At 36.7% G+C, this 11,358-nt stretch overlaps 1 protein-coding gene across 1 annotated transcript in view; it reads right to left on the bottom strand.

Annotated features, from left to right (window-relative positions):
- Positions 1-1,607: 1,607 nt before the first annotated feature.
- Positions 1,608-11,358, bottom strand: part of LOC128643110 (C-reactive protein) — a 39,141-nt gene continuing 29,390 nt past the window's right edge. Inside the window, exon 3 of the mRNA XM_053696062.1 lies at positions 1,608-2,755. Within this exon, the coding sequence (XP_053552037.1) occupies positions 2,112-2,755 (644 nt within the window). The 3' untranslated portion in view covers positions 1,608-2,111. The remainder of the gene's footprint in view (positions 2,756-11,358) is intronic.

Genomic DNA, 11,358 nt, shown 5'->3' with positions numbered 1-11,358 from the left:
TAGGCAAATGAGTATTTTGACCACATCATCCTCTTTATGCATGTTGTCTTACTCCAAGCTGTATAGGCTCGAAAGCCTACTACCAATTAAGCATATTAGGTGATGTGCATCTCTGTAATGAGAAGGGGTGTGGTCTAATGACATCAACACCCTATATCAGGTGTGCATAATTATTAGGCAACTTCCTTTCCTTTGGCAAAATGGGTCAAAAGAAGGACTTGACAGGCTCAGAAAAGTCAAAAATAGTGAGATATCTTGCAGAGGGATGCAGCACTCTTAAAATTGCAAAGCTTCTGAAGCGTGATCATCGAACAATCAAGCGTTTCATTCAAAATAGTCAACAGGGTCACAAGAAGCGTGTGGAAAAACCAAGGCGCAAAATAACTGCCCATGAACTGAGAAAAGTCAAGCGTGCAGCTGCCAAGATGCCACTTGCCACCAGTTTGGCCATATTTCAGAGATGCAACATCACTGGAGTGCCCAAAAGCACAAGGTGTGCAATACTCAGAGACATGGCCAAGGTAAGAAAGGCTGAAAGACGACCACCACTGAACAAGACACACAAGCTGAAACGTCAAGACTGGGCCAAGAAATATCTCAAGACTGATTTTTCTAAGGTTTTATGGACTGATGAAATGAGAGTGAGTCTTGATGGGCCAGATGGATGGGCCCGTGGCTGGATTGGTAAAGGGCAGAGAGCTCCAGTCCGACTCAGACGCCAGCAAGGTGGAGGTGGAGTACTGGTTTGGGCTGGTATCATCAAAGATGAGCTTGTGGGGCTTTTTCGGGTTGAGGATGGAGTCAAGCTCAACTCCCAGTCCTACTGCCAGTTTCTGGAAGACACCTTCTTCAAGCAGTGGTACAGGAAGAAGTCTGCATCCTTCAAGAAAAACATGATTTTCATGCAGGACAATGCTCCATCACACGCGTCCAAGTACTCTACAGCGTGGCTGGCAAGAAAGGGTATAAAAGAAGAAAATCTAATGACATGGCCTCCTTGTTCACCTGATCTGAACTCCATTGAGAACCTGTGGTCCATCATCAAATGTGAGATTTACAAGGAGGGAAAACAGTACACCTCTCTGAACAGTGTCTGGGAGGCTGTGGTTGCTGCTGCACGCAATGTTGATGGTGAACAGATCAAAACACTGACAGAATCCATGGATGGCAGGCTTTTGAGTGTCCTTGCAAAGAAAGGTGGCTATATTGGTCACTGATTTGTTTTTGTTTTGTTTTTGAATGTCAGAAATGTATATTTGTGAATGTTGAGATGCTATATTGGTTTCACTGGTAAAAATAAATAATTGAAATGGGTATATATTTGTTTTTTGTTAAGTTGCCTAATAATTATGCACAGTAATAGTCACCTGCACACACAGATATCCCCCTAAAATAGCTATAACTAAAAACAAACTAAAAACTACTTCCAAAACTATTCAGCTTTGATATTAATGAGTTTTTTGGGTTCATTGAGAACATGGTTGTTGTTCAATAATAAAATTAATCCTCAAAAATACAACTTGCCTAATAATTCTGCACTCCCTGTAAGCATAATGGTAGCAAGAATCAGAATATCATTTAAAAAATAGATTTTCAGTAGCAGAACATAATTTAAATTCCCTTTAGGTAGAGGTGGTATTTGTACATTAGTAGTTTTTTACCAAGTTAATGACTAATACTGTTAATAATAATGGTAGCACATATCAGAAAATAAAATAAAAATGGACAATAATTTTCAGTAGTAGTACATACATTGAATTGCCTTTAAGAAGAGGTGATATTTGTACATAAGTAGTTTTTGCCTTTCTTTCATCCTGTCACATGATTTTTACAGTATAGCCAAGAAACTGACTTGCGCATTTAAGGGCATGGAAAATAAATTGACTGAAGCTAGTGCATTTGTCTCCTAGCAACCATTTAAAAAGGGGTCCCCCTTTGGACCCTACACAAATGAAGCTTAAGAAAAGAAAATTATTTTAAAATAATGAGTAATACATTTTGCAATGATTTCTATTGAGCATTACCCATTGCTTTGTTCTTTTTTTTATTACAAAAATAAAACAGACTGTTTTATATCCCTTTAAGTGAATGTGTTTAAATAGAGAAATGTATCACTTGTGTATATCAGAACCATAATAATTAACTGGACAAAGATTTTGCAGGCGATTGACTTTTCCATAAGCATACCACCCTAAGGATCTCCAGCTAATCACATTTCCATTTATCCTTTTCCTGTTAAAAAAATCACTAATACATTGATTGCTTAGTACCCTGTCCCACATATAGACATCAGCAATCTCTCCAACAAAGGATTGTCCAGCATCAAACCTTCCCCCATACGAGTCTTGATCTTGTCCAATCATAATTATTGGTCTTGCATTAATCCTGTAGCCTTTTTGGAAGACCTTCCTTGGATATGGCTTTCCATTGATCCACAACACCACCACACCAGTGGAGGATTGCCAGCTCACACAGATACTTCTCCATTCAATGCCTTGTTCTTTTTCTATATCAAAGTAGAGGTCTCGGTTACCTACACTAAGTGAAATTCTGGGTGGGTTAGGATAACCGAAGAGGAGCAAATCATTACATTTGTAGCGTGTCGACAATGAGAACAAGGAATAATAGCGGGTCAAAGTAGTGTAGAATCTCAGACAAACTGTAAAAGCATCCAAACGACCATTCCTTTGAGGCATCAGTCGCACATAAGAATAGGCTGTCTGTTCAGGAAACAGGAACACTTTTCCATCCATAGCTACATGAAAAAATGGTTAAAAATATGTTAAAACAAATTAGGTCTAACACCACTGAGAGCACTTAAATGTTTAATGTATTAATAGGGGAATAGGTCGCAAATGATTTTGTGTAGCTCAAATATTATTACCTGCATTTGTAGAAATAAACAGGGGTTGTGTAAACAAAATTATTTGAGAAGAATAAAGGATTTTAGCTAAAATATCCTTACCTCATTTCCAAATTTGTTCTTATTTTTAAAACGCAGACTTATTTCCCTCTATACACTTTTTTTTCCTATTAAAATATTATTGACTTCTGCATTCCTGGAAATCCTAATAAACTCAGAAATCTATCAGGAAAATGTAAAGGAAAAATCCACTTGGCATGATGAAAAATTCTCATCACAGAATATATTATATGTGTTTTATAGAAAAAAATAGATAAAAAAGGGGATAAGGCCAGTTTCCAGAAAATTGCTGACAACTAATTTATTTTCATTCAAATTACTCAAATGAGAATGTTACATGTATATTAGGGATGGGTGAATGTGGTGAATGGGCAATTTGCTTGGTAGAAAGAATAGTCTTGTGGATATTCGTTTTGGACAATCCAAAGTTGAAAAGAACAAAAATCCATTCAAATTTGGTAAACGAATGTTATTTTAGTTTTTTGACATTTTGAATGTAACATGCAATTTTACAAATACTATAAAGAAGTTCAATAGTTCATGTGGTAGGGATTTTGGAAATTGATACATAATAAATACAAATATATCAATTTGATTTTTTCTATTTAGAATATTACATAATTTGAATATTACATTTAGAGCTAGATTATGAGTGGAGCGTAAATCAGAGCTCCCGCTTGGGCGTTAACTTCGCTAGAAGTAGGCTTTTTGAGTGCGTCGGCTAGTACAAGTATTACAAGTTAAAAGTAAAACGTTTGCTCACAAGTGCTAACCCGACGCACACAAACTAACACCCTTACTTGTGAACAAACCCGATAAGGTTTACTCAAGTGCGCTAAGCCGTTATGAAATATGAATATTTCACATTCCAATGTTCTTCACATTGCAGAATATGTTCTATTTATTCTTAAATATACTGTGTGTGTGTATATATATATATATATATATATATATATATATATATATATATATATATATATAAAATGATTTTTTTGTAAAATACATATCTAAACCTATATATCTATAGGATTCTATATATATGTATAGATATATACAGTTATATATAGGAATATCTATTTAAAAATACTTAGAACATATTCCCCTATATAAAGAATATTGGAATGTGAAATAGTTACAGTACATAAAAAGTAAAACAATTAATTAAATATGAATATTGCCTAAATATGATTTTTCCTGCTTTCAGCAACTTGACTGCAAAGGACTCTAATGCACACACACAAATATATATATATATATATATATATATATATATATATATATATATATATATATATATATATATATATATATATATATATTCAATGTCCATAGGGCACTGCACACACATTTAGAAGTTGTTGCCCGGGGTGCATTCAATTCAATAGCATACAAATTTCAAAAACAGGAGCGCACTCGCCGGGTCTTAAACATATAACATTTATTTAAACAGTGACGTTTCGGGGTGGCTAGCCCCGTCCTCAGACCATTACAATAACCCAAATTAGTAATAAGACTTTTATACATTACCCTCCACCATCACCACGTACTACCGGAAGTGCCGCCGGCGTCCTGCAGAACTCAGTGCGCAGGTCCGCCGGTTGCCATAACAACCCGGATATACCATTCTGAAATGCAAATAGAATGTTTTATAAGACACAACAAATATCTACAATTTAAATACTCATATAGTAAAAACTCATATAGTAAAAGTATTTAGTTCACTCTCTGAGGCTACAAAATATTAGATATTGTTTTTTGCTGATATATGCCACCATGTAAACATGTACCCGGTTGTCAAGGCAACCGTTGTAATGGCATGTAATCCCTAACGGCTACAAAATATCAATCTGTAAAGTAGCGATATTGGTAACATAGTGGGATCATATGTGCATTATTGGAGAAGCAATTTGTGACAGGTCTATAGCAAACTCCCCAACCGTTCTGATTCCCTTAAGCAATAAATCTTTAATGTGGTATTCAGTTGGGGCTAAGGTAATAGTACAGTGTCACTAGAGCTACAGCCGTCTATTAGCAGACCAAGTAAGTAAAGGCTGCACAGCGGCGCAAGATGTCTGCAGAAACAATCTGACGAAGAAAGAAAGAAAAGCTTTACAAGCTTTGAAGACTAACCACTCCATCATCTTTCGTGAAGCAGATAAGGGTGGGGCGGTAGTAATCCTGGATTATATATACTACCAACAGGAAATTATGACCCAACTCCAGGATAAAAATACCTATAGACAGCTACCGGGGGATCCAATTTGGACTTTTAAAAAACAAGTGGATGCATCATTACATAATGCCCTAATAGGCGGACAGATTGATGACAAACTGCTGACCTACCTCACAGTACAGTTCCCGAGGACACCAGTGTTTTATACACTACCCAAGGTGCATAAACATGCTACTCGACCACCCGGGAGACCAATAGTGTCAGCAATTGGATCCCTATTACAGCCAATTGCAGTATATCTAGACTCTATACTGCAACCCATTGTCCACAATATGCCATCATTCCTATTGGACTCTATCTCCTTAATTAAGGAATTAAAGAACATCAGAGGATTAAAGGGAACTGAGTACCTAGTCACACTTGACGTGGTGAGCCTCTATACAGTGATTCCACACCAACAAGGTATAGAGGCTATACGTAATCACCTTTATAGATATCCCTATGTAGGTCCTGATATGGATTGGCTATTGGAACTCTTGGAATTCTGCCTTAAAATGAACTACTTTCGCTTCGAGAACAGGTACTTCTTGCAACTGCTCGGGACGGCGATGGGGTCAAGTGTGGCCCCATCATACGCCAACCTGTATATGGCCGAGTTCGAACAACATCAAACAGAACTATTCAATGATACTAGGATACGATTCTTTCGTCGCTACATTGATGATCTGTTTTTGATCTGGGAAGGCACAGAAGAGGAACTTTCTGATTGGTTCCAGCAACTGAACCAGGTTTTACCAAATCTCCAGTTTAAAATGGAGCATAATCAAACCTCAGTGGATTTCCTAGATCTACGCATTTCAGTCCAGGGGGAAGAGTTGGGTACGACCCTCTTCCGAAAGACCACGGATAGAAACTCATTATTACAAGCTTCAAGCTGCCACCCAGCGGGCCTCAAGCGAGCACTACCGGTATCACAATTCAAAAGGGTAGTCCGCAACAATAGTGATCCCAATAAGGCCAAAGAACAACTATTAGAGATGAAAGCGAGATTTCTACAAAGAGGATACCAACAAACCCACATTGACCAACATCTCAAAAAATTCTGGGATATGAAGCAAGAAGAGGCTTTATGCACAAGAAAACCCATAGAGACGAAGAACTGTCTGACATATGTAACAACATACACTGCAGACAAAAAGGGAATACCTGGAGTCGTGAGAGATCGATGGGATATAGTGACGAGTGATCCAACCTTGCCATTTACAAACATGGAACCACCAAGAGTGACCTACAGACGAGCAAGATCACTAAGGGATTCCTTAGTGAAAGTGGATCCAGTGGACAGCTATAAAAAGACCACTTGGCTTCAATCATCTAAAGTGGGGTGTTATAGATGCCTTGGTTGCACCACATGCAATGGCATGAGCAATACCAAGACATTCACCCATCCCCATACTAACAAAAAGTACACAATTAAGTATAGAGTAACGTGTACCACAGAATATATTATCTATCTCTTACACTGCCCATGTGGTTTATATTATGTGGGTAAGACGGTAGATACCCTCCGCATACGTATGGCCAACCATCGCTCGGCCATTAGATTGGCAATCAAAGAGAAGGAATCTGAACAGCCTGTTGCCAGGCATTTTGCGATGAGTGGCCACACAGTTAGTGATTTGAGATATGTGATCATTGATCACGTACCCAAATTGAGTAGAGGTGGGGATAGAGCTAATTTATTATTGCAAAAGGAGTCCAGGTGGATTTACAACTTGGGGACTTTGTCCCCCAAGGGGTTAAATACACAATTGGATTGGCATTGTTTCCTGTAAAGATAACTTGGTTATAACAAGCCATGGTCTGATAAGCTGTAGTCAATAGCTCTAGTGACACTGTACTATTACCTTAGCCCCAACTGAATACCACATTAAAGATTTATTGTTTAAGGGAATCAGAACGGTTGGGGAGTTTGCTATAGACCTGTCACAAATTGCTTCTCCAATAATGCACATATGATCCCACTATGTTACCAATATCGCTACTTTACAGATTGATATTTTGTAGCCGTTAGGGATTACATGCCATTACAACGGTTGCCTTGACAACCGGGTACATGTTTACATGGTGGCATATATCAGCAAAAAACAATATCTAATATTTTGTAGCCTCAGAGAGTGAACTAAATACTTTTACTATATGAGTTTTTACTATATGAGTATTTAAATTGTAGATATTTGTTGTGTCTTATAAAACATTCTATTTGCATTTCAGAATGGTATATCCGGGTTGTTATGGCAACCGGCGGACCTGCGCACTGAGTTCTGCAGGACGCCGGCGGCACTTCCGGTAGTACGTGGTGATGGTGGAGGGTAATGTATAAAAGTCTTATTACTAATTTGGGTTATTGTAATGGTCTGAGGACGGGGCTAGCCACCCCGAAACGTCACTGTTTAAATAAATGTTATATGTTTAAGACCCGGCGAGTGCGCTCCTGTTTTTGAAATTTGTATATATATATATATATATATATATATATATATATATATGTTTATGTATGTATTTATGTGTTTATATGTGTATATAGTCTTTAAATACAAATATACACAAACAAGTACATAAAAACATATGTACACACATCTATACATATATATAGATTTACAAAAGCATCCGAAGCACTAGTCCAGGCAGGAAATGTAAAAAAATAGAAAAGCTTTATTCCAAACGAAAGTTTAAAGCATAGAGTAGGTTAAACCTTGCACATCTCATAGACACAAGGTAAAAAAGTTAATACGTGCTCCTCAGCAGACATGTTTCACGCTCAATGCACTTGTTCACGTCATAGAGGCGCAACGGCTCTTTCCGGCCATTTATTCACTTCAAAACTTAAAGGCATAGTATATACAATTAATTAATTAGCACTCTATGCATAATTCCAGAAACTTCAAGACTGCAATGTTAGAACCTCAATATTAAGATAAAGTTATATTAATGTATTATCCAATTGTATATATATAATATATATAATTAATCATTTCTAATATTTATTCCCTCTTTTGTTTACATTAATGGTAATTAGGATTACATGTTAGAATTATTTATGCTTTTGATCCTACCTTATGTTTTATATCCTAACATCCTTAACTCATTGGAAATGTCCTAAGATGAATAATGACTTTGCATTAAACAATCTATTGTCTACACTTGTGTAGTGTCACCTATACATAGAGATCAATATCTCTCCTAAAGTTTAAACATCCGAGATGGTGGAATTGAGAGTAAAAATCCAAAATACTTCCCTAAGATTTAATTTATTCTCCCTGTTACCTCCTCTCCTCCAACTGGGGACATGATCAATCTCCTGTACACTCAGAAGGTTGGGATTAGAGTTGTGGAATTCCCTAAAATGTTTGGCTATGGAAGATCTGAGGGGAAAACAAGGTTACCAATTGTTTTCCCTTTCCTTGATATAAATTCACATCCATCCTGTACAATTTTTTTCATAATTGGATCTGCACAGAGAATGGGGATACTCTCACTATCTTACAGACATCCCGTATTGTGTACTATAAGTTGTAATACATTTTGGTTTTTGATTACCTCCTCTATTTGTCTTTGATTTATAAATAAGGAGCTGTTCTCTTGGAATCTGATCCACTTCCATTTTAGCTTTACATATAGTTTTATCACTGTATCCTCTTTCTTTTAAACGTTGTGTCATAATGTTAACCTATTTTGTGTAATTCATTTGGTTGGAACAATTACATTTTGCATGTTTAAATTGTCCCTTGGGGATGCCCTGAAGTGTGTGTCGTGGATGGTTAGAGCTAAATTCTAAGATGGTATTGCCTGCTGTAGGTTTCCTGAAAAGGTCAGTTTCTACCATTTCTTTCTCCAAATTAGCTGAAATGACAAAATCCAAGAAATTAATTTGATTTAGATTTTGTTCTCCTAGGAAGCTGATGCCACAATTGTTTCTATATAGATATTTACAGAATTCATCTGTTGTTGTTTCACTGCAATCCAAAATAAAAAACAAATCATCTATATATCGTGCATATAGAATAATATTTTCGCGATAGGGGTTTCCATCTTCATAGACGTGAGACTGCTCCCACCAACCCAAAAAAAAAGGTTGGCATAACGGGGGGCGAACTTCTCTCCCAAATAATTTGCTTAAGTTCTATCAGGAGCGATGTAGTGTCCTGAATATAGCTAGGTATTGTTTTAACCAGTGGCTGGAGAAAATTATCCAGAAATCCAAGATAGGCAGCACCACCAATTTCATAAGCAAAATTCTTGTTTTATTTCTTTTACATCAGGAGCAGGTACAAATAAACAACTACATTTCGGGCTGTTAACCCTTAGTCATGTCTGTGGTACAATACTATTCACCTCCTTAAATACCTATACACAGGTGTCTAGCTCCTCCCCTCTCATTATTACATAATTTCTCCAACAAATTAAAGGGGCATAGTCCCCTATCTATTTTAACATTTACAAAGAAAACATCACACCACTAAAAAATATATACAGAAAAATAAACGCAATCTGAATATTTACAAAAATTGATTAAGATCATATTCCTTATTCATCCCCTTTGGGGTTAATGCATCAAGTTTGTGAATCCATAACATCTCCCTCTTTTTTAATAGGGATTTCCTATTTTATCCCCTTCTAGGATGTGGTTCCCAGTCAATTATCTGGAACCTTAACTGTGCAATAGAATGGCCAGCCTCCAAAAAATGGCAGGCTACTGGTGCTTCCATATTTTTTTCTTCTTATGCTAGAATTGTGTTGTACTATCCTTTCACATGCATTTTGGGTCGTTTCTCCAATGTAAATTTTAGCACACGGACATTTTATAAGGTACACTACAAATGTAGCATTGCAAGTAAAAAAAACCTTAATATCATATTTTTTACCAGAATAAGGGTTGTAGCAGCCTTGTCAAGGGTGACTGTTTTTCCCATCCTTATTCTGGTAAAAAAAAATATGATATTAAGGGATTTTTTACTTGCAATGCTACATTTGTAGTGTACCTTATAAAGTGTCTGTGTGCTTAAATTTACATTGGAGAAACAACCCAAAAAGCATGTGAAAGGAAAGTACAACACAAGTCTAGCATAAGAAGAAAAAATATGGAAGCACCAGTAGCCTGCCATTTTTTGGAGGCTTGCCATTCTATTGCACAGTTAAGGTTCCAGATAATTGACTGGAAACCGCCTCCTAGAAGGGGACAAAATAGGGAATCCCTATTAAAAAAGAGGGAGATGTTATGGATTCACAAACGTGATGCATTAACCCCAAAGGGGATGAATAGGGAATACGATCTTAATCAATTTTTGTAAAAATGATTCAGACTGCTTTCATTTTTCTGTATATATTTTTTAGTGGTGTTATGTTTTCTTTGTAAATGTTAAAATAGGGGACTATGCTCCTTTAATTTGTTGGAGAAATTATGTCATAATGAGAGGGAAGGAGCTAGACACCCGTGTATAGGTATTTAAGGAGGTGAATAGTATTGTACCACAGACATGACTAAGGGTTAACAGCCCGAAACGTAGTAGTTTATTTGTACCTGCTCCTGATGTAAAAGAAATAAACAAGATTTTTGCTTATGAAATTGGTGGTGCTGCCTATCCTTGGATTTCTGGCTACTGAATAAGGTTTGCAGTGACCTTGAGGCTTGCACACCTATTAAGCTTTGGTGCTGTTCCATTTTGGACATTGCTTGCTATAAAACTGCAGTGGATCCTTGCACAAAGCTATTATGGAAGTTTTATAAGAAGTTACGGAAGCAAAGGTATTTGGTTATACAGATTTGGAAGCAGCCAGAATTACAACTCTGGTCAGAGGGACGAGAAACTTTTTAAGAACCCCCCAAAATGAATTAAACATGCAGAGTTATGAAAGACTGTTGAAAAAACAATGTCATATGAATTACATGCCTCTACTCTTGCTGAGTACCATCATATAAAATGTATTCCATGGGGATAAAGGATGAGTACAAGACCAACATTGCTTGCAAGTAATAAGGAATATTGCACAAAATTTAAATACATCTTAAACAAATGCTCCCTTGACATAATTGTACTAACCGTTGAGTACCTACAAAAAGCTATTGACCAACAGCGTGATGAAGTGAGACAACCTGAGTCCGCATTCAGAGAGTCGAGTAAAACTGGCAACATGGAAAAAATGATCACTTAGACCAATAACAAGATCATAGAATTGCGCAAGGAGATGGAAAATAAAAAGC

The sequence above is a fragment of the Bombina bombina genome, chromosome 1, assembly GCF_027579735.1.
Source record: "Bombina bombina isolate aBomBom1 chromosome 1, aBomBom1.pri, whole genome shotgun sequence".
NCBI classification, from domain to species: Eukaryota; Metazoa; Chordata; class Amphibia; order Anura; family Bombinatoridae; genus Bombina; species Bombina bombina.
The sequence above is the reverse complement of the archived record's forward strand: the minus strand, read 5'-3'. Positions and strand labels throughout refer to the sequence as shown.